Source organism: Vidua chalybeata, assembly GCF_026979565.1.
Source record: "Vidua chalybeata isolate OUT-0048 chromosome 35 unlocalized genomic scaffold, bVidCha1 merged haplotype SUPER_35_unloc_3, whole genome shotgun sequence".
Classification (NCBI taxonomy): domain Eukaryota; kingdom Metazoa; phylum Chordata; class Aves; order Passeriformes; family Viduidae; genus Vidua; species Vidua chalybeata.
Window position 1 is genome coordinate 1 of NW_026530298.1, and position 22421 is coordinate 22421.

The 22421-nt window shown below is 55.0% G+C and overlaps 2 protein-coding genes across 4 annotated transcripts in view; one reads left to right on the plus strand and one right to left on the minus strand.

Annotated features, from left to right (window-relative positions):
• Positions 1 to 5524: 5524 nt before the first annotated feature.
• Positions 5525 to 14708, minus strand: LOC128782689 (zinc finger protein 883-like). 3 transcript variants are annotated; one of them, XM_053933147.1, is made up of 4 exons: positions 14600 to 14708; positions 12670 to 13924; positions 9311 to 10195; positions 5525 to 6932 (listed from the first exon to the last, which is right to left on the minus strand). In XM_053933147.1, exons 1-4 carry the CDS (start codon positions 14684 to 14686, stop codon positions 5992 to 5994), a joined length of 3168 nt encoding a protein of 1055 aa, XP_053789122.1. In that variant the 5' UTR covers positions 14687 to 14708; the 3' UTR covers positions 5525 to 5991. The 3 variants fall into 3 exon arrangements, with proteins under 3 accessions (XP_053789122.1, XP_053789123.1, XP_053789121.1); XM_053933148.1 differs by lacking the exons at positions 12670 to 13924; positions 14600 to 14708 and adding an exon at positions 8915 to 8924 and having other exon boundaries at positions 5525 to 6909; positions 9298 to 10527; XM_053933146.1 differs by lacking the exons at positions 9311 to 10195; positions 12670 to 13924; positions 14600 to 14708 and adding an exon at positions 7897 to 8284 and having other exon boundaries at positions 5525 to 7166.
• A 5681-nt stretch (positions 14709 to 20389) lies between these two features.
• The window catches only part of LOC128782687 (spectrin beta chain, non-erythrocytic 4-like), a 37053-nt gene continuing 35021 nt past the window's right edge, over positions 20390 to 22421 (plus strand). The window contains 1 exon segment of the mRNA XM_053933145.1: positions 20390 to 20561. Within this exon segment, the coding sequence (XP_053789120.1) occupies positions 20426 to 20561 (136 nt within the window). The 5' untranslated portion in view covers positions 20390 to 20425.

The window sequence follows — 22421 nt, forward strand, 5'->3', positions numbered from 1 at the left end:
TTTTGGGGTCGCCGTGCCCATTTTTGGGCTCTCCGTGCCCATTTTTGGGGTGCCCGTGCCCATTTTTGGGGTCCCGGTGCCCATTTTGGGGTCTCCGTACCCATTTTGGGTTCCACATGCCCATTTTGGGGTCCCCGTGCCCATTATTGGGGTGCCTGTGCCCATTTTTGGGGTGCCCGTGCCCATTTTTGGGGTCCCCGTGCCTATTTTAGGGGTCCCCGTGCCCATTTTGGGGTGCTAATACCAGTTTTTGGGGTTCCACGTGCCCATTTTTTGGGGGGCCCGTGCCCATTTTTGGGGTCCCAGTGCCCATTTTTGGGGTCCCGGTGCCCATTTTTGGGGTGCCCGTGCCCATTTTTGGGGTGTCCCGTACCCATTTTTTGGGTGCCCGTGCCCATTTTTGGGCTCTCCGTACCCATTTTTTGGGGTCGCCGTGCCCGTTTTTGGGGTCCCCGTGCCCATTTTTGGGGTCGCCGTGCCCATTTTTGGGGTCCCGGTGCCCATTTTTGGGGTGCCCGTGCCCATTTTTGGGGTCCCGGTGCCCATTTTTGGGGTTCCACGTGCCCATTTTTGGGGTCCCGGTGCCCATTTTTGGGGTCCCAGTGCCCATTTTTGGGTTCCCCGTACCCATTTTTGGGGTCCCGGTGCCCATTTTGGGGTCTCCGTACCCATTTTTGGGGTGCCCGTGCCCATTTTTGGGGTCCCAGTGCCCATTTTTGGGCTCTCCGTGCCCATTTTTGGGGTCTCCGTACCCATTTTTGGGGTCCCGGTGCCCATTTTTGGGGTGCCCGTGCCCGTTTTTGGGGTGTCCCGTACCCATTTTTGAGGTGCCCGTGCCCATTTTGGGCTCTCCGTGCCCATTTTTGGGGTCGCCGTGCCCGTTTTTCGGGTCCCCGTGCCCATTTTTGGGGTCCCGGTGCCCATTTTTGGGGTGCCCGTGCCCATTTTTGGGGTCCCGGTGCCCATTTTTGGGGTTCCACGTGCCCATATTTGGGGTCCCAGTGCCCATTTTTGGGTTCCCCGTACCCATTTTTGGGGTCCCGGTGCCCATTTTGGGGTCTCCGTACCCATTTTTGGGGTGCCCGTGCCTGTTTTTGGGGTCCCCGTGCCCATTATTGGGGTGCCTGTGCCCATTTTTGGGGTGCCCCGTGCCCATTTTTGGGGTCCCAGTGCCCATTTTTGGGGTCCCAGTGCCCATTTTTGGGTTCCCCGTACCCATTTTTGGGGTCCCCGTGCCCATTTTTGGGGTGCCCGTGCCCATTTTTGGGGTCTCCGTACCCATTTTTGGGGTCCCAGTGCCCATTTTGGATTCCCCGTCCCCATTTTGGGGTCCCCGTGCCCATTATTGGGGTGCCTGTGCCCATTTTTGGGGTGCCCGTGCCCATTTTTGGGGTCCCCGTGCCTATTTTAGGGGTCCCCGTGCCCATTTTGGGGTGCTAATACCAGTTTTTGGGGTTCCACGTGGCCATTTTTGGGGTGCCCGTGCCCGTTTTTGGGGTGCCCGTGCCCATTTTTGGGGTCCCGGTGCCCATTTTGGGGTCCCCGTGCCAATTTTTGGGGTCTCCGTACCCATTTTTGGGTTCCACGTGCCCATTTTTGGGGTCCCGGTGCCCATTTTTGGGTTCCCCGTACCCATTTTTGGGGTGCCCGCGCCCATTTTGGGTTCCCCGTGCCCATTTTGGGGGTCTCCGTACCCATTTTTTGGGTCCACGTGCCCATTTAGGGGTGCCCGTACCCATTTTTTGGGTCCCCGTGCCCATTTCGGGGTGCCCGTGCCCATTTTTGGGGTGCCCGTGCCCATTTTTGGGGTCCCGATGCCCATTTTTGGGGTACCTGAGCCCGTTTTTGGGGTCCCGGTGCCCATTTTTGGGGTCCCGGTGCCCATTTTTGGGGTCCCCGTGCCCATTTTTGGGGTCCCGGTGCCCATTTTTTGGGTCCCCGTGCCCATTTTTGGGGTCCCGGTGCCCATTTTTGGGGTTCCACGTGCCCATTTTTGGGGTCCCAGTGCCCATTTTTGGGTTCCCCGTACCCATTTTTGGGGTCCCAGTGCCCATTTTTGGGGTGCCCGTGCCCGTTTTTGGGGTCCCGGTGCCCATTTTTGGGGTCCCGGTGCCCATTTTTGGGGTGCCCGTGCCCGTTTTTTGGGGTCCCGGTGCCCATTTTTGGGGTGCCCGTGCCCGTTTTTGGGGTCCCGGTGCCCATTTTTGGGGTGCCCGTGCCCGTTTTTGGGGTCCCGGTGCCCATTTTTGGGGTCCCGGTGCCCATTTTTGGGGTGCCCGTGCCCGTTTTTGGGGTCCCGGTGCCCATTTTTGGGGTGCCCGTGCCCGTTTTTGGTGTCCCGGTGCCCATTTTTGGGGTCCCGGTGCCCATTTTTGGGGTGCCCGTGCCCGTTTTTGGGGTGTCCCGTACCCTGCTCCAGCGCCAGCCCCAGCGTGACCCGCCCGGTTCTGCCGGTGGCTCCGAAGATCGCGATCTTCATCCCCTGCGCCTTGAACCGAACCGAACCGAACCGGGATCGGGATCCGGGATCGGGAGCGAGACCAAGACTCGAACCGGGACAGCGCTCGGGACCGGAACCGAGACTGAAACCGGGATCGGGATCGAGATCCGGATGTGGGATCGGGACCGGGATCGGGACCGAGACCGAGACTCGAACCGGGATCGGCTCCGGGAGCGCTCCGGGATCTCCGCGACGCTCCGGGGAGTTTTGGCCGCGGGACTGGGAGGGGAACTGGGAGGGGAACTGGGAGGGACTGGGAGGGACTGGGCGGGACTGGGCGGAGCGGGGCTGCCTCGGTTCGCATCATCCCGGTGCAGCCATCCCGCTCCGTCTGGTCCCGGTCTGTATAGTCCCAACCCATAGGATCCCAGTCCGTAGGATCCCAGTCCATACTTGATCCCAGTTTGCGGGATATCCCCCCCCAGTCCATAGCTGATCCCAGTTTGCGGGATCCCAGTCCATAGTTGATCCCAATTCCCGGGATCCCATTTCATATTTGATCCCAGTCCATTTTTTAGCCCAGTTCCCGTGATCCCAGTCCATACGCGATCCCATTTCATATTTGATCCCAGTCTGTATTTGATCCCAGTTCCCGGGATCCCAGTCCATACTCAATCCCATTTCATATTTGATCCCAGTCCATAGTTGATCCCAGTTCACGGGATCCCAGTCCATAGTTGATCCCAGTTCGCGGGATCCCAGTCCATTTTTGAGCCCAGTTCCCAGGATCCCAGTCCATACTCGATCCCATTTCATATTTGATCCCAGTCCATAGTTGATCCCAGTTTGTGGGATCCCAGTCCCTAGTTAATCCCAGTCCATTTTTGAGCCCAGTTCTCAGGATCCCAGTCCATACTCGATCCCATTTCATATTTGATCCCAGTCCATAGTTGATCCCATTTCATATTTGATCCCAGTTTGTGGGATTCCAGTCCATTTTTGAGCCAAGTTCCCAGGATCCCAGTCCATACTAAATCCCATTTAATATTTGATCCCATTTCATATTTGATCCCAGTTCCCAGGATCCCGGTCCATACTCCATCCCATTTCATATTTGATCTCAGTCTGTATTTGATCCCAGTCCCTAGTTAATCCCAGTCCCTATTTGATCCCAATCCATATTTGATCCCAGTCCCCAGGATCCCAGTCCATATGTCCTCAGTCCATATTTGAGCCTCGTCTGTAGGATCCCAGTCCATAGTTGATCCCAGTCCATAGTTGATCCCAGTCCATATGATCCCAGTCCCTATTTTATCCCAATCCATATCTAATCCCAGTCCCTATTTGATCCCAGCCCATATGATCCCAATCCAAATCTGATCCCAGTCCCTATTTGATCCCAATCTCTATTTGATCCCAGTCCATATTTGATCCCAATCTTTAGGTGATCCCAACCCATATCTGATCCCAATCCATATCTAATCCGTCTCTATTTGATCCTAGTCCCTATTTGATCCCAATCTCTAGCTGATCCCAGTCTCTTATTTGATCCCAGTCCATATTTCATCCCAATCCATAGTAGATCCCAATCCATATCTGATCCCAGTCTCTATTTGATCCCAGTCCCTATTTGATCCCAATCTCTAGCTGATCCCAGTCTCTTATTTGATCCCACTCCATACTTCATCCCAATCCATAGTAGATCCCAGTCCATATCTGATCCCAGTCTCTATTTTATCCAAGTCCCTATTTTATCCCAGTCCGTACCTGATCCCAATCTCTATTTGATCTCAGTCCATACTTGATCCCAGTTAATAATTGATCCCAGTCCTTATTTTATCCCAGTCCCTATTTGATCCCAGTCTCTAGTTGATCCCAGTCCCTGGTTGATCCCAATACATATCCAATACCATTCTCTATTTGATCCCAGTCCCCATTTTATCCCAGTCCATATTTAATCCCAATCTTTAGTTGATCCCAGTCCATATTTTATCTCCGTCCATATTTGATCCCAATCTCTATTTGATCCCCATCCATATCTGATCCCAGTCTCTATTTGATCCCAGTCCATATTTGATCCCGGACCCTAGTTGATCCCAGTCCCTATTTGATCCCAGTCTCTAGTTGATCCCAGTCCCTGGTTGATCCCAATACATATCCAATACCAGTCTCTATTTGATCCCAGTCCCCATTTTATCCCAGTCCATATTTAATCCCAATCTTTAGTTGATCCCAGTCCATATTTTACCTCTGTCCATATTTGATCCCAGTCTCTATTTGATCCCAGTCCATATGATCCCAGTCCATATTTGATCCCAGACCCTAGTTGATCCCAGTCCATATTTGATCCCAATCTCTAGTTGATCCCAATCCATATCTGATCCCAGTCTCTATCTGATCCCAATCTCTAGTCGATCCCAGTCTCTATTTGATCCCAGTCCATACAGAATCCCAATCTCTAGCTGATCTCAGTCCATATTTGATCCCAGTCCATATGATCTCAGTCCATATTTGATCCCAATCTCTATTTGATACCCATCCATATTTGATCCCAGCCCATATTTGATCCCAATCTCTAGTTGATCCCAATCCATATCTGATCCCAGTCTCTATTTGATCCCAGTCCATACGGAATCCCAATCTCTAGTTGATCTCAGTCCATTTTTGATCCCAGTCCGTATGGCCCGGCACACATTCCAGAGATCTGGAATTTCAGCTCCCAGCCAGGAAAAGACGTCCCTGCCCTTGAAGGCAAAGCTCTTGAGAAGGGGCCGAAAGCCAAGTGGAGCAAAATCCGACAGAGACATTTCACTGCCGGCCTCCGTAACTTCAGCTCCTGGATTTGGAATTAAAAAAATGATTGGGAAATAAAATAATTAAAAAACCAGGGGAGGGTATTTGGAGGCAGAGGGGGGAATGAAATCAAGGGAGGGTCTTTGGTGGTCCCGGAGTCAAGGGAGACACTGTGAGAGAAACAGCAGGCAAAGAGAGGCAGGGGAGAAAGGAGGACACAAACACAATCAGCTCAGAAGGCGGCGCTCTGCAAACAGAACTGCCACGGACTGAAAATGAACGGGACAGAAATCAGTAACTCTGAAAGTTTTATTTGCTATCAAATACATCCCAGCCACGCAGCCCCACACAGTCCCCATGCCACCGCTCCAAACTGGGATCCCACTTCTCCCAATCTCCTCCCAACCCCATCTCACTCTGGAGGCTCTGGAATTGACTGAGTTTGGCGTGGGATTGAGTTTGTTTGAGGTGGGAACAAGCAATGTGAGGTGGGATTGTGCTTTTATGGGTCAAAATTCAGTTGTTGTCAGTGGGATGTGAGTGGTTTTATTGTGAAAGATCAATCCCTCTTGGTTTTGGAGTGCAGAGAGATGGAGAAGAGAGGAAAATTAAGGTCAACACAAAATGAGAAGCAGCCAAGTGTGTTCCCAACGTGGATCACGGGCAATGTGGGTCACCAGGGCTGTGCCCAAAGGGGGTCCTCCAGTGGGGGATGGAGTTTAGCTCTTCTCACACTCGGGGCACTCGCAGGGCTTCCCTTATCGGTGGCTCCGTTGGTGTTGGGTCAAGTTAGAGCTCTGTGAGAAGCTCTTCCCACACTTGGGACACTTGTACGGCCTCTCCCCGGTGTGGATGCGCCGGTGCGTGATGAGGGCCGAGTTCTGCCTGAATCCCTTCCCGCAGTCGGGGCAGCAGAAGGGCCTCTCCTCCGTATGAACCAGAAAGTGCGTGAGGAGATGGGAGCTGGTCTGAAACCTCTTCCCACACTTGGAACACTCGTAGGGCCTCACCCCAGTGTGGGTCCTCTGGTGCACAATCAGGTGGGAGCTACATCTGAAGCTCTTCCCACACTCCCCACACTCGTAGGGCCGTTCCCCAGTGTGGGTCCTCTGGTGACTGAGGAGATTTGCCTTGTTCCTGAATCCCTTCCCGCAGTCGGGGCAGCAGAAGGGCCTCTCCTCCGTGTGACTCTGATAGTGCTTGAGGAGACGGGAGCTGGTCTTAAACCGTTTCTCGCACTCAGAACACTCGTAGGGTGTCTCCCGAGTGTGGATCACCTGGTGCTTGACGAGGTTGCCGCGGTGCCTGAAGCTCTTCCCACACTCCCCACACTCGTAGGGCTTCTCCCCAGTGTGGACCCTCTGGTGCCTGATCAGGTGGGAGCTCCTCCTGAAGCTCTTGCCGCACTCCCCACAGTCGTAGGGCCTCTCCCCGGTGTGGGTCCTGTGGTGCTGGATCAGGCTGGATCTCTCGCTGAAGCTCTTCCCACACTCCCCACACTCGTAGGGCCTCTCCCCAGTGTGGGTCCTCTGGTGATTGATCAGGTCGCAGTTCCATCTGAAGCTCTTCCCACACTCCCCACACTCGTAGGGCCTCTCCCCGGTGTGGATCCTCTGGTGCCTGATCAGCTCGGAGCTCCAGCTGAAGCTCTTCTCACACTCTGAGCACTTGTGGGGCTTCTCCCCATCCTGGAGCTGCTCAGGGACCACCAGCTCCGAGCTCTGGCTCGATTTCCGGCCACCTCCCCGGCCCAGGGTGGGTGTTTCCTCCTCAGATCCCCGCGATCTGCATTTGCTGCCACTCCTCGTGCGGCATCTCCAGGGCATTTCCTCCCCGTTGGGTTCCTGCACCGTGGAGCCGCTCAAAACGGCCTCTTCCACCAGGTTCTGCCGCAGGGATTTGTCCTCCCTGCTCTCCATCCTCAGCTCCTGCTCTGAGGGAGGAAGGACAAGGAGAGGATCTTCCTCTTCCTCGCAGCCTCCCAGGGGCTGGGAATGGGAAAGCCAGGTTTGGGGAAAACAAGGGATGAGCACGTTGACCTTGAAGGTCCCTCTGCCCAAGTCCATCTCTAGAAGTCCCCGGCCCCCTGGGCTCCATAAAAACCTCCCAAACACCAAGATTCAGCCCTGAAAAAGCCTCCCAGGAGTTCCCCGTCCCTGCTCCCTCCCCTTTGCTGTTCGGGCTTCCCCCCTGTCCCAGCTGCTGGGGGTCACGCTTGGATTGGGGGTCCCCCTTCCCCTCGCTGCCCGCCCTCCCCAGGCTGCCGGGAGTCCCAGCAATCCCAAAAGCTCCCCCCTCTTGGCTCTCCCCATTTAGGGCTGCCGGGGCTTTTTGGGCTCCCGGGCTCCCTTCTCCCCTTCTTCTCTGCTTTGGGCTGCAGCGGCTCCAAGGAGTCCCCCCTGCCCCTCTCCAGGCTCTTGAGGGTCCCGCCCATGGCGGCGCTCCCCCCTCTCTGGGCTCCCCACTTTGGGCTCCTGGGGGACACAGGGCTCTGCTCCTCCAGGCTGCCTCTGCCGGCAGCCGCCACCGGCACCCCCCAATGTCCCCCCACGGGGCCTTTTCCGCTCAGCTTTGCACTTCTTCATTCTCCAAACATCCCCCCACAAAAACCCAACCCAGGCACCCCCCGGGATATCTGGGCCGAGCTCCCGCTCCCCGCTCACCTGCGGGATGGGGGGCGATGATCCCACACGTGGGGGCTGCGGATTCAGGGAGGGCTCCACCGCGGGCTCCCTTCTGCTGGCCTTCATCCGCCTTTGTCCCTCCTCTTCCTCTTCCTGATGCCCCTCCTCTTCCAATCCCCCTCCTCCTTTTACCCCAGGAGCAGCGACTCCCTCGGTGCCCCGTTCCCGCAGCCCTCGCAGCCCGCGGCAGGAGCGGGGATGGAGCCGGGACAGGTCGGGATGGGCTGGGATCATACTGGGAGAGACTGGAATCCTGCAGGGAGTGAGAGGAACTCACCAGGCTCATACTGGGAGTGACCGGGCTCATACTGGGAGCAGCCACTGCCAGCCCCGGGACCCTCCAAAAACACCTCCCGGGGACCCCCGATGTCCCCCCGAGGGCCATCTGTGGCTCAGCTTTGGAGCCCTTTGAGCTCCAAACATCCCCCCCAAAAAACCCCAAACCCGGCACCCCCCGGCATATTTGGGCCGAGCTCCCCCTCCCCGGGCACCTGCGGGATGGGGAGCGATGCTCCCGGGGCTGCGGCGACTTCAGGCAGCGCCAGGGCCCCGCGATTCCTTCTCTGCTCTTCTCCGGCTGCTCCCTGCTGCCGCTGCGCCTCTTCCTCCCTCCCTCCTCCTCCTGCCCCGTTCCCGAAATCCGAACCGTGAGGGGAAAGGGGGCGAGGAAAGGGCGGGAACTGTGAGGGGAAAGGGGCGGGGCCAGAACAAGGGCGGGAACTGTGAGGGGAAAGGGGCGGGGCCAGGCCAAGGGCGGGAACCGTGAGGGGAAAGGGGCGGGGCCAGGCCAAGGGCGGGAACCGTGAGGGGAAAGGGGCGGGGCCAGCACAAGGGCGGGAACTCTGAGGGGACGCTCTGTGAGGCGGCGCTCTGCAAACAGAACAGCCACGGTCTGAAAATGAACGGCCAAGAAATCAGTAGGTCTGAAAGTTTTATTTGCTATCAAATACATCCCAGCCACGCAGCCCCACACAGTCCTCATGCCACCGCTCCAAACTGGGATCCCACTTCTCCCAATCTCCTCCCAACCCCATCTCACTCTGGAGGCTCTGGAATCGACTGAGTTTGGCATGGGATTGAGTACGTTTGAGGTGGGAACAAGCAATGTGAGGTGGGATTGTGTTTGTATAGATTAATATTCAGTTGTTTTCTGTGGGATGTGAGTGGCTTTGAGGTGCAAGATCGATCCGAATTGTTTCTGGAGTGCAGAGAGATTGAGAAGAGAAAACAGTTAAGGTCAACAGGACAAGCAGCCAGGGGTGTTCCCAACATGGATCACAGGGAATGTGGGTCACCAGGGCTGTGCCCAATGTGGGTCCTCCAGTGGGGGATGGAGTTTAGCTCTTCTCACACTCGGGGCACTCGCAGGGCTTCCCTTACCGGTGCCTCCGTTGGTGTTGGGTCAATTTAGAGCTCTGTGAGAAGCTTTCCCCACACTTGGAACACTCATAGGGCCTCTCCCGGGTGTGGATGCGCCGGTGCCTGATGAGGGTAGAGTTGTGCCTGAATCCCTTCCCGCAGTCGGGGCAGCAGAAGGGCCTCTCCTCTGTGTGAACCCGATAGTGCGTGAGGAGATGGGAGCTGATGTGAAACCTCTTCCCACACTCCCCACACTCGTAGGGCCTCTCCCCAGTGTGGGACCTCTGGTGCATGATCAGTTGGGAGCTCCATCTGAAGCTCTTCCCACACTCCCCACACTCGTGGGGCCTCTCCCCAGTGTGGGTCCTCTTGTGGTTGATCAGGGTGGAGTGGCAATTGAAGCTCTTCCCACACTGGGGACACTCGTGGGGCCTCTCCCTGGTGTGGATGCGCCGGTGGCTGATGAGGTGGGTGTTCCTCCTGAATCCCTTCCCACAGTCGGGGCAGCAGAAGGGTCTCTCCTCTGTGTGAACCCGATAGTGCGTGAGGAGATGGGAGCTGCTGTGAAACCTCTTCCCACACCTGGAACACTCGTAGGGCCTCTCCCCAGTGTGGGTCCTCTGGTGCATGATCAGTTCGGAGCTCCATCTGAATCTCTTCGCACACTCCCCACACTCGTAGGGCCGTTCATTTCTGTGGGTCTTCTTGTGGCTGATCAGGGTGGAGTGGCAACTGAAGCTCTTCCCACACTTCCCACACTCGTAGGACCTCTCCTTAGTGTGGGTCCTCTGGTGCCTGATCAGGTGGGAGCTCCTCCTGAAGCTCTTCCCACACTCCCCACACTCGTAGGGCCGCTCCCCAGTGTGGGTCCTCTGGTGTCTGATCAGCTGGGAGCGGTACTTGAAGCTCTTCTCACATTCTGAGCACTTGTGGTTCTTCTCCCTAACCTTGAGCTGCTCAGGGACCACCAGCTCCGAGCTCTGGCTCCATCTCCGGCCGCCTCCCTGGCCCAGGGTGGGTCTTTCCTCCTCAGATCCCCGCGATCTGCGTTTGCAGCCCCTCCTTGTGCGGGGCTTTTCCTCCCCGTTGGGTTCCTGTGCCGTGGAGTCGCTCAAAACGGCCTCTTCCACGAGGTTCTGCCGTGGGGATTTGTCCTCCCTGCTCTCCATCCTCAGCTCCTGCTCTGGGGGAGGAAGGACAAGGAGAGGGTCTTCCTCTTCCTCGCAGCCTCCCAGGGGCTGGGAATGGGGAATCCTGGTTTGGGAAAAACAAAAACGTTGACTTTGAAGGTCCCTCTGCCCGAGTCCATCTCTAGAAGTCCCTGGCCCCCTGGGCTCCATAAAAACCTCCCAAACACCAAGATTCAGCCCTGAAAAAGCCTCCCAGGAGTTCCCCGTCCCTGCTCCCTCCCCTTTGCTGTTCGGGCTTCCCCCCTGTCCCAGCTGCTGGGGGTCACGCTTGGATTGGGGGTCCCCCTTCTCCTCGCTGCCCGCCCTCCCCAGGCTGCCGGGAGTCCCAGCAATGCCAAAAGCTCCCCCCTCTTGGCTCTCCCCATTTAGGGCTGCCGGGGCTTTTTGGGCTCCCGGGCTCCCTTCTCCCCTTCTTCTCTGCTTTGGGCTGCAGCGGCTCCAAGGAGTCCCCCCTGCCCCTCTCCAGGCTCTTGAGGGTCCCGCCCATGGCGGCGCTCCCCCCTCTCTGGGCTCCCCACTTTGGGCTCCTGGGGGACACAGGGCTCTGCTCCTCCAGGCTGCCTCTGCCGGCAGCCGCCACCGGCACCCCCAATGTCCCCCCACGGGGCCTTTTCCGCTCAGCTTTGCACTTCTTCATTCTCCAAACATCCCCCCAAAAAAACCCAACCCAGGCACCCCCCGGGATATCTGGGCCGAGCTCCCCCTCCCCGCTCACCTGCGGGATGGGGGCGATGATCCCACACGTGGGGGCTGCGGATTCAGGGAGGGCTCCACCGCGGGCTCCCTTCTGCTGGCCTTCATCCGCCTTTGTCCCTCCTCTTCCTCTTCCTGATGCCCCTCCTCTTCCAATCCCCCTCCTCCTTTTACCCCAGGAGCAGCGACTCCCTCGGTGCCCCGTTCCCGCAGCCCTCGCAGCCCGCGGCAGGAGCGGGGATGGAGCCGGGACAGGTCGGGATGGGCTGGGATCATACTGGGAGAGACTGGAATCCTGCAGGGAGTGAGAGGAACTCACCAGGCTCATACTGGGAGTGACCGGGCTCATACTGGGAGCAGCCACTGCCAGCCCCGGGACCCTCCAAAAACACCTCCCGGGGACCCCCGATGTCCCCCGAGGGCCATCTCCGGCTCAGCTTTGGAGCCCTTTGAGCTCCAAACATCCCCCCCAAAAAACCCCAAACCCGGCACCCCCGGCATATTTGGGCCGAGCTCCCCCTCCCCGGGCACCTGCGGGATGGGGGGCGATGCTCCCGGGGCTGTGGCGACTTCAGGCAGCGCCAGGGCCCCGCGATTCCTTCTCTGCTCTTCTCCGGCTGCTCCCTGCTGCCGCTGCGCCTCTTCCTCCCTCCCTCCTCCTCCTGCCCCGTTCCCGAAATCCGAACCGTGAGGGGAAAGGGGGCGAGGAATGGGCGGGAACTGTGAGGGGAAAGGGGCGGGGCCAGAATAAGGGCGGGAACTGTGAGGGGAAAGGGGCGGGGCCAGGCCAAGGGCGGGAACCGTGAGGGGAAAGGGGCGGGGCCAGACCAAAGCCAGGAACTATGAGGGGAAAGGGGCGGGGCCAGTACAAGGGCGGGAACTGTGAGGGGAAAGGGGCGGGGCCAGGCCAAGGGCGGGAACTGTGAGGGGACGCTCTGTGAGGCGGCGCTCTGCAAACAGAACTGCCACGGATTGAAAATGAACGGCCAAGAAATCAGTAGGTCTGAAAGTTTTATTTGCTATCAAATACATCCCAGCCACGCAGCCCCACACAGTCCCCATGCCACCGCTCCAAACTGGGATCCCACTTCTCCCAACCTCCTCCCAACCCCATCTCACTCTGGAGGCTCTGGATTCGACTGAGTTTGGTGTGGGATTGAGTTTGTTTGAGGTGGGAACAAGCAATGTGAGGTGGGATTGTGCTTTTATGGGTCAAAATTCAGTTGTTGTCAGTGGGATGTGAGTGGCTTTGAGGTGAAAGATCGATCCCAATTGCTTTTGGAGTGCAGAGAGATGGAGAAGAGAGGAAAATTAAGGTCAACACAAAATGAAAAGCAGTCGAGGTGTTCCCAACATCGATCACAGGGAATGTGGGTCACCAGGGCTGTACCCAAAGGGGGTCCTCCAGTGGGGGATTGAGTTTAGCTCTTCTCACACACGGGGCACTCGCAGGGCTTCCCTTACCGGTGCCTCCGTTGGTGTTGGGTCAAGTTAGAGCTCTGTGAGAAGCTCATCCCACACTCCCCACACTCGTAGGGCCTCTCCCCGGTGTGGATGCGCCGGTGCGTGATGAGGTTGGAGTTGTGCCTGAATCCCTTCCCGCAGTCGGGGCAGCAGAAGGGCCTCTCCTCCGTGTGAACCAGAAAGTGTTTGAGGAGATTGGAGTTGGTCTGAAACCTCTTCCCACACTCGGAACACTCGTAGGGCCTCTCCCCAGTGTGGGTCCTCTGGTGCCTGACCAGGCCGGATCTGTGGCTGAAGCTCTTCCCACACTTGGAACACTCGTAGGGCCTCTCCCCAGTGTGGGTCACCTGGTGCTGGATCAGGTTGGAGGTCCGACTGAAGCTCTTCCCACACTCCCCACACTCATAGGGCCTCTCCCCAGTGTGGGTCCTCTGGTGCATGATCAGTTGGCATCTCTCGGTGAAGCTCTTCCCACACTCCGCACACTCGTGGGGCCTCTCCCCAGTGTGGATCCTCTTGTGGGTGATCAGGGTGGAGTGGCAATTGAAGCTTTTCCCACACTGGGGACACTCGTAGGGCCTCTCCCCGGTGTGGATGCGCCGGTGGGTGATGAGGTGGGACTTCTGCCTGAATCCCTTCCCGCAGTCGGGGCAGCAGAAGGGCCTCTCCTCTGTGTGACTCCGATAGTGCGTGAGGAGACGGGAGCTGGTCTGAAACCTCTTCCCACACTTGGAACACTCGTAGGGCCTCTCCCCAGTGTGGGTCCTCTGGTGCCTGATCAGGTGGGAGCTCTGGCTGAAGCTCTTCCCACACTCCCCACACTCATAGGGCCTCTCCCCGGTGTGGGTCCTGTGGTGCTCGATCAGGGTATATCTCTGCATGAAGCTCTTCCCACACTCCCCACACTCGTAGGGCCTCTCCCCGGTGTGGGTCCTCTGGTGCCTGATCAGCTCGGAGCTCCAGCTGAAGCTCTTCTCACATTCTGAGCACTTGTGGGGCTTCTCCCCATCCTGGAGCTGCTCATGGACCACCAGCTCCGAGCTCTGGCTCGATTTCCGGCCGCCTCCCCGGCCCAGGGCAGGTCTTTCCTCCTCAGATCCCCGCGATCTGCGTTTGCAGCCCCTCCTTGTGCGGGGCTTTTCCTCCCCGTTGGGTTCCTGCGCTGTGGAGCCGCTCAAAACGGCCTCTTCCACCAGGTTCTGCCGCGGGGATTTGTCCTCCCTGCTCTCCATCCTCAGCTCCTGCTCTGCGGGAGGAAGGACAAGGAGAGGATCTTCCTCTTCCTCGCAGCCTCCCAGGGGCTGGGAATGGGGAATCCTGGTGTGGGGAAAACAAGGGATGAGCACATGGAGTTTGAAGGTCCCTCTGCCCAAGTCCATCTCTAGAAGTCCCCGGCCCCCTGGGCTCCACAAAAGCCTCCCAAACACCAAGATTCAGCCCTGAAAAAGCCTCCCAGGAATTCCCCGTCCCTGCTCCCTCCCCTTTGCTGTTCGGGCTTCCCCCCTGTCCCAGCTGCTGGGGGTCACGCTTGGATTGGGGGTCCCCCTTCTCCTCGCTGCCCGCCCTCCCCAGGCTGCCGGGAGTCCCAGCAATGCCAAAAGCTCCCCCCTCTTGGCTCTCCCCATTTAGGGCTGCCGGGGCTTTTTGGGCTCCCGGGCTCCCTTCTCCCCTTCTTCTCTGCTTTGGGCTGCAGCGGCTCCAAGGAGTCCCCCCTGCCCCTCTCCAGGCTCTTGAGGGTCCCGCCCATGGCGGCGCTCCCCCCTCTCTGGGCTCCCCACTTTGGGCTCCTGGGGGACACAGGGCTCTGCTCCTCCAGGCTGCCTCTGCCGGCAGCCGCCACCGGCACCCCCCAATGTCCCCCCACGGGGCCTTTTCCGCTCAGCTTTGCACTTCTTCATTCTCCAAACATCCCCCCACAAAAACCCAACCCAGGCACCCCCCGGGATATCTGGGCCCAGCTCCCGCTCCCCGCTCACCTGCGGGATGGGGGGCGATGATCCCACACGTGGGGGCTGCGGATTCAGGGAGGGCTCCACCGCGGGCTCCCTTCTGCTGGCCTTCATCCGCCTTTGTCCCTCCTCTTCCTCTTCCCGCCGCTCCTTTTCTTTCCCCCCTTCCTCCTCCTCCTTGCTAACTCCACCTCCTTCTCCTCCTTCATCCCTGCCCTTCCGTCCCTCCTCTTTTACGCCCTCTCCTCCTCCTCCTCTCTAACCCCGCCTCATTGTCCTTTCCATTCCCCCTCCTCCTCCTCCCTAACCCCACTCCCTTCTCCTCCTTCATCCCTCCCCTTCCATCGCTCCTCCTCCTCCTCCTCCCTTTCCCCATCTCCTTCTCCCGTTTCCAGCCCTGCTCCCTCTCTTCACCCCTGCGCTCCCAGTTTGTACTGGGATTTGTGCGGTCCGTGTCTGTAGGATCCCAGTCCAGGTAATCCCAGTTTGTATGGTCCCAATCCATAGGATCGCATTCCACAGGGTCCCAGTCCTCGATTTATCCCAGTCCGGAGGATCCCAGTCCGGGCTATCCCAGTCCAGTTTATCCCAGTCCGTAGGATCCCAGTCTGGGCTATCCCAGTCCAGTTTATCCCAGTCCGTAGGATCCCAGTCCGGGCTATCCCAGTCCAGTTTATTCCAGTCCGTAGGATCCCAGTCCGGGCTATCCCAGTCCAGTTTATCCCAGTCCGGAGGATCCCAGTCCGGGCTATCCCAGTCCTCGATTTATCCCAGTCCGTAGGATCCCAGTCCGGGCTATCCCAGTCCAATTTATCCCAGTCCGTAGGATCCCAGTCCGGGGTATCCCAGTCCAGTTTATTCCAGTCCGTAGGATCCCAGTCCGAGCTATCCCAGTCCAATTTATCCCAGTCCATAAGATCCCAGTTCCATACAATCCCAGTCCCGTTTATCCCAGTTCCATACAATCCCAGTTCCATATAATCCCAGTTCCATATGATCCCAGTTCCATAGAATCCCAGTCCCGTTTATCCCAGTTCCATATGATCCCAGTTCCATATAATCCCAGTTCCATATGATCCCAGTTCCATATAATCCCAGTTCCACATAATCCCAGTCCAGTTTATCCCAGTCCATAAGATCCCAGTTCCATAGAATCCCAGTCCCGTTTATCCCAGTTCCATATAATCCCAGTTCCATGTAATCCCAGTTCCATGTAATCCCAGTTCCATACAATCCCAGTTCCATATGATCCCAGTTCCATAGAATCCCAGTTCCATACAATCCCAGTCCACTTTATCCCAGTTCCATGTAATCCCAGTTCCATACAATCCCAGTCCACTTTATCCCAGTTCCATGTAATCCCAGTTCCATACAATCCCAGTCCAGTTTATCCCAGTTCCATACAATCCCAGTCCACTTTATCCCAGTTCCACATAATCCCAGTCCAGTTTATCCCAGTCCATAGGATCCCAGTTCCATAGAATCCCAGTCCCGTTTATCCCAGTTCCATATAATCCCAGTCCAGTTTATCCCAGTTCCATATGATCCCAGTTCCATAGAATCCCAGTCCCGTTTATCCCAGTTCCATACAATCCCAGTTCCATATAATCCCAGTTCCATATGATCCCAGTTCCATGTAATCCCAGTCCCGTTTATCCCAGTTCCATATAATCCCAGTTCCATATAATCCCAGTCCAGTTTATCCCAGTCCAGTTTATCCCAGTTCCATGTAATCCCAGTTCCATATAATCCCAGTCCAGTTTATCCCAGTTCCATATGATCCCAGTCCAGTTTATCCCAGTCCATAGGATCCCAGTTCCATACAATCCCAGTCCCGTTTATCCCAGTTCCATGTAATCCCAGTTCCATACAATCCCAGTCCAGTTTATCCCAGTTCCATGTAATCCCAGTTCCATACAATCCCAGTCCCGTTTATCCCAGTCCATAGGATCCCAGTCTCTCAGGCATCGTGGGAAACTGGGATAACTGGGGAGCACGGGATAATGGGGAACTGGGATAATGGGGGGGAACTGGGATAACTGGGGAGCACGGGATAATGGGGAACTGGGATAATGGGGGGGGCAATTGGGATAATGGGGGGGAACTGGGATAACTGGGAGAGTGGGATAATGGGGAACTGGGATAATGGGGAACTGGGATAATGGGAAAACTGGGATAATGGGGAACTGGGGTAACTGGGAGAGTGGGATAATGGGGAACTGGGATAATGGGGAACTGGGATAACTGGGAGAGTGGGATAATAAGGAACTGGGATAACTGGGAAATTGGGATAATGGGGGACTGGGATAATGGGGAACTGGGATAATGGGAAAACTGGAATAATGGGGAATTGGGAGAGTGGGATAATAGGGAACTGGGATAATGGGGAACTGGGATAACTGGGAGAGTGGGATAATAGGGAACTGGGATAATGGGGAACTGGGATAATGGGAAAACTGGGATAATGGGGAACTGGGGTAACTGGGAGAGTGGGATAATGGGGAACTGGGATAACTGGGAGAGTGGGATAATAGGAAACTGGGATAATGGGGAACTGGGATAATGGGAAAACTGGGATAATGGGGAACTGGGGTAACTGGGAGAGTGGGATAATGGGGAACTGGGATAACTGGGAGAGTGGGATAATAGGGAACTGGGATAATGGGGAACTGGGATAATGGGGAACTGGGATAATGGGAAAACTAGGATAATGGGGAACTGGGATAATGGGGGGGCAATTGGGATAATGGGGGGGAACTGGGATAACTGGGAGAGTGGGATAATAGGGAACTGGGATAATGGGGAAACTGGGATAATGGGGAACTGGGATAACTGGGAAACTGGGATAACTGGGGAGCACGGGATAATGGGGAACTGGGATAATGGGGGGGCAATTGGGATAATGGGGGGGAACTGGGATAACTGGGAGAGTGGGATAATGGGAAAACTGGGATAATGGGGAACTGGGATAACTGGGAGAGTGGGATAACTGGGAAATTGGGATAATGGGGGACTGGGATAATGGGGAACTGGGATAATGGGGAAACTGGGATAATGGGGAACTGGGATAATGGGGAACTGGGATAATGGGGAAACTGGGATAATGGGAAAACTGGGATAATGGGGAACTGAGATAACTGGGATAACTGGGATAACTGGGAGAGTGGAATAATGGGGAAACTGGGATAATGGGAAAATTGGGAATATCAGAATCATGGGAATTCTGGGGTAACAGGAATGCCATTGGGAATTTTGGGATAGTGGGGACACAAGCCAAGGTAACGGGGATCATGGGAATTCTGGGATCACGGGGATAATGGGAAAATTGGGAATGTCGGGGTAACAGGAATTCTGGGATAATGGGAATTTTGGCAAAACAGAAATTCCGGGATAATGGGAATTTTGGGATAACAGAAATTCCAGGATAATGGGAATATTGGCATAACAGTGACACAAACTGGGATAACAGGAATTCCAGGATAACGGCAATTCCAGGATAACGGGAATTTTGGGATAAATGGGACATTTGGGATAACAGAAATTCCAGGATAATGGGAATTTTGGCATAACAGTGACAAAACCTGGGATAACAGGAGTTCCAGGATAAGAGAAATTCCAGTATAACAGAAATTCCGGGATGACAGGAATTTTGGGATAAATGGGAATTTTGGGATAACGAGGAAATTTGGGATAACAGAAATTCCAGGACAACGGCAATTCCGGGACAACGGGAATTTTGGGATAACGAGGAAATTTGGGATAACAGAAATTCCAGGACAATGGCAATTCCGGGACAACGGGAATTTTGGGATAATGAGGAAATTTGGGATAACAGGAAATTTGGGATAACAGAAATTTTGGGATAACAGAAATCCCAGGACAATGGCAATTCTGGGATAACGGGAATTTTGGGATAACGAGGAAATTTGGGATAACAGAAATTTTGGGATAACGGCAATTCCGGGATAACGGCAATTCCGGGATTAACGGGAATTCCCGGGATAACGCTGCCCGATTCGGGAACGATTTGGGGGAATTTTTTTTTTATTTATTTTGGGGGGGGGGAAGGTGAATTTTTTTGGGAATTCTGGGGGCGGGGCTTGTCCCGGTTCCGGGGGGAGGGGCGCGGGCGGTGTCGCGCGCTCCGGGAGCGGCGGCGGCGGCGGCGACCCCTCCCCCACCCCCACCCCCCCCCCCCAAAAAAAAAAAAACCGGGGACCCCTCCCCCACCATCCCCGCATTCCCAGAATTCCCGGAATTCCCAGAATTCCCGGCGTTCCCCCGGCCCGGCAGGTGATGGGGGTGGGGGAGGGGCGCGGGGTGGGGAGGGGTTTTTTTTTGGGGGGGGGGGGGGGGTCCCGTGGGGAGATTTTGGGGTTTTTTTGGGGGAGGATTTGGGGCGGGGGTCGCGGGAGGGGAGGGGTCCCTCAAGGTCACGGCCGGGAGGGGCCGGGCCTGGGGGGGGAGGGGGATTTTGGGGGAATTTTAAGGAATTTTAGGGGATTTTGGGGGGAATTTTGGGAGATTTGGGGGAATTTTAGGGGATTTTGGGCGATTTTAACGGGGATGTTTAGAGGATTGGGGGGGGGGGTTTGGGGGAAATTTTAGGGGATTTGGGGGAATTTTGGGAGAATTGGGGGGAATTTTAGAGGATTTGGGGGAATTTTGGGGGAATTTTGGGGGGATTGGGGGATTTTGGGGGAATTTTAGGGGATTTTGGGGTGATTTTAGTAGGGATGTTTAGAGGATTTGGGGGGATTTGGGGGAAATTTTAGGGGATTTTGGGAGGATTTTGGGGGATTTGGGGGAATTTTGGGGAAATTTTAGGGGATTTGGGGGGATTTTGGGGAATTTTGGGGGGATTGGGGGGAATTTTAGGGGAATTGGGGGGAATTTTGGGAGGATTGGGGGAATTTTGGCGGGAATTTTAGGGGATTTAGGGGGGATTTTGGGGGTCTCGGGGAATTTTGGGGGTCTCAGGAGGGATTTTGGGGGTCTCAGGAGGGATTTTGGACTCTCAGGGAATTTTGGGGGGGTCTCAGGAGGGATTTGGGGGCTCTCAGGGAATTTTGGGGGGTCTCAGGAGGGATTTTGGGGGTCTCAGGAGGGATTTTGGGGCTCTCAGGGATTTTTGGGGGGGTCTCAGGAGGGATTTAGGGGTCTCAGGGAATTTTGGGGGGGTCTCAGGAGGGATTTTGGGGGGGGTCTCAGGAGGGATTTTGGACTCTCAGGGAATTTTGGGGGGGTCTCAGGAGGGATTTTGGACTCTCAGGGAATTTTGGGGGGGGTCTCAGGAGGGATTTTGGGCTCTTGGGGAATTTTGGGGGGGTCTCAGGAGGGATTTTGGGGCTCTCAGGGAATTTTGGGGGGGTCTCAGGAGGGATTTTGGGCTCTTGGGGAATTTTGGGGGGGTCTCAGGAGGGATTTTGGACTCTCAGGGAATTTTGGGGGCGTCTCAGGAGGGATTTTGGGGGGGTCTCAGGAGGGATTTGGGGCTCTCGGGGAATTTGGGGGGGGTCTCAGGAGGGATTTTGGACTCTCAGGGAATTTTGGGGGGGTCTCAGGAGGGATTTTGGACTTTCAGGGAATTTTGGGGGGGGTCTCAGGAGGGATTTTGGGGGGGGTCTCAGGAGGGATTTTGGACTTTCAGGGAATTTTGGGGGGGTCTCAGGAGGGATTTTGGGGCTCTCGGGGTGGGGGTCTCACATTAATTTTTGGCAGCTCTCAGCCCCCCCTAAACCAACTCGGGGGGGGGGGGGGTCTCTGCCTCCCCCCACCAAAATCTCAAAACCCCCCCCCAAAAAAATCTCTTCCAGGACCCCTCCCCAATTTTGGGGACCCCCCCCCCCACCAATGGCGGCCGAGCTGGACAACGTGGAGGCCGCCCCTCCCCCCAACAACAACAACGGCCCCTGGGACCCCCCCCCGGAGCCCCGAGCCTGGGGGGACCCCAAAATCTTCGAGTGCTCCCGGATCAAGGCCTTGGCAGGTGGGTGAAGACCCCCCCCCAAAAAAAAACCAAAAAAACAAAAACAAACCCTGGATGACGCCCCAAAAAAATCAAAATATTCCCCAAAAAATCACCCAGATCCTCCGCAAAAAAAACCCAAAAAATAATGGAGCAACCCCCCCAAAAAAATCAAAATATTCCCCAGAAAATTACCCAGATCCTCCGCAAAAAAAACCCCAAAAATAATGGAGCAACCCCCCAAAAAAATCAAAATATTCCCCAAAAAATTACCCAGATCCTCCACAAAAAAACCCCAAAAAATGCTGGATTACCCCCTAAAAAAAATCAAAATATTCCCCAAAAAATTACCCAGATCCTCCGCAAAAAAAACCCAAAAAATAATGGAGCAACCCCCCCAAAAAAATCAAAATATTCCCCAGAAAATTACCCAGATCCTCCGCAAAAAAAACCCCAAAAATAATGGAGCAACCCCCCAAAAAAATCAAAATATTCCCCAAAAAATTACCCAGATCCTCCACAAAAAAACCCCAAAAAATGCTGGATTACCCCCTAAAAAAAATCAAAATATTCCCCAAAAAATTACCCAGATTCCCCTAAAAAAAACCCCGAAAAATAATGGAGCACGCCCCCAAAAAAATCAAAATATTCCCCAAAAAATTTGCAGACCTCCCCCCAAAAAAATCCCAAAACATAGTGGTGCACCCCCCCCAAAAAAATCAAAATATTCCCCCAAAAATTTGCAGACCTGCCCCCAAAAAAAACCCTAAAAAAATCAAAATATTCCCCCAAAATTTGCAGATTCTGCCCTCCAAAAAACCCCAAAAAATGCTGGATGACCCCTTAAAAAAATCAAAATATTCCCCAAAAAATTCCCAGAGCCCCCCCAAAAAAAAAACCCCCAAAAAATAAAAATATTCCCCTAAAAAATTCCCAGATTCCCCCAAAAAAACCTTTCAGATCCCCCCCAGAAAAAAACCCCCAAAAAGCCTTGAACACCTCTAAAAAAATCAAAATATTCCACTAAAAGATCCCCCCCAAAAAACCCAAAATCCCCCAAAAAATCTTCTCAGCCCCCAAAAAAAAGACCCAAACCCGCCCCCCCCAAAAAAACACCAAAAAATTCTCAAGCACTCAAAAAAACCCCAAAAAAACACCCAAAAAACACCAAAAAAGTTCTCAACCACCCCAAAAACCCTAAAAAAACCCCAAAAAACTTCTCAACCCCCACAAAAAACCCCCCCCAAAAAAAACCCCAAAAAACCTCAAAAAAACCTAAAAAAGCTTCTCAACCCCCCCAAAAAAACCCCAAAAAAATTCTCAACCCCTCCAAAAACACCCCAAAAACCCTAAAAAAATTCTCAACCCCTCCAAAAACACCCCAAAAACCTCAAAAAAAACCCTAAAAAAATTCTCAACCCCCCTGAAAAACCCAAAAAAAACCCCAAAAAACTTCTCAACCCCCCAAAAATACCCCAAAAAAGCCCCAAAAACCCCAAAAAACCCTAAAAAAATTCTCAACCCCCCCCAAAAAACCCAAAAAAACCCTAAAAAAATTCTCAACCCTCCCCCAAAAAAACCGCAAAAAACCCCAAAAAAATTCTCAACCCCCCAAAAAAACCCAAAAAAACCCCAAAAAATTCTCAACCCCCAAAAATACCCCAAACCCCCCAAAAAACCCCCAAAACCTCAAAAAAACCCCTAAAAAAATTCTCAACCCCCCTGAAAAACCCAAAAAACCCCAAAAAACTTCTCAACCCCCCAAAAACCCCAAAACCCCTCAGACTCCCCCCAAAAAAAACTTGGACCAATTGGGGGGGTCCTGAGTCCCATGGGGGTCTCAGGGTGGATTTGGGGTCTCAAGGTGGATTTGGGGTCTCA

Excerpts from the sequence above, each read along its gene's own strand:
- LOC128782689 (XM_053933147.1), bottom strand. The coding sequence starts at position 14,686 with ATGAAGGCCAGCAGAAGGGAGCCCGCGGTGGAGCCCTCCCTGAATCCG. Across the intron at positions 13,925-14,599 it reads CATCGCCCCCCATCCCGCAG|CCCCTGGGAGGCTGCGAGGA; the intron begins GTGAGCGGGGAG and ends CCCCATTCCCAG. Across the intron at positions 10,196-12,669 it reads GTGTGGGGAGTGTGGGATGA|AATGTGAGAAGAGCTTCAAG; the intron begins GCTTCTCACAGA and ends ACAAGTGCTCAG.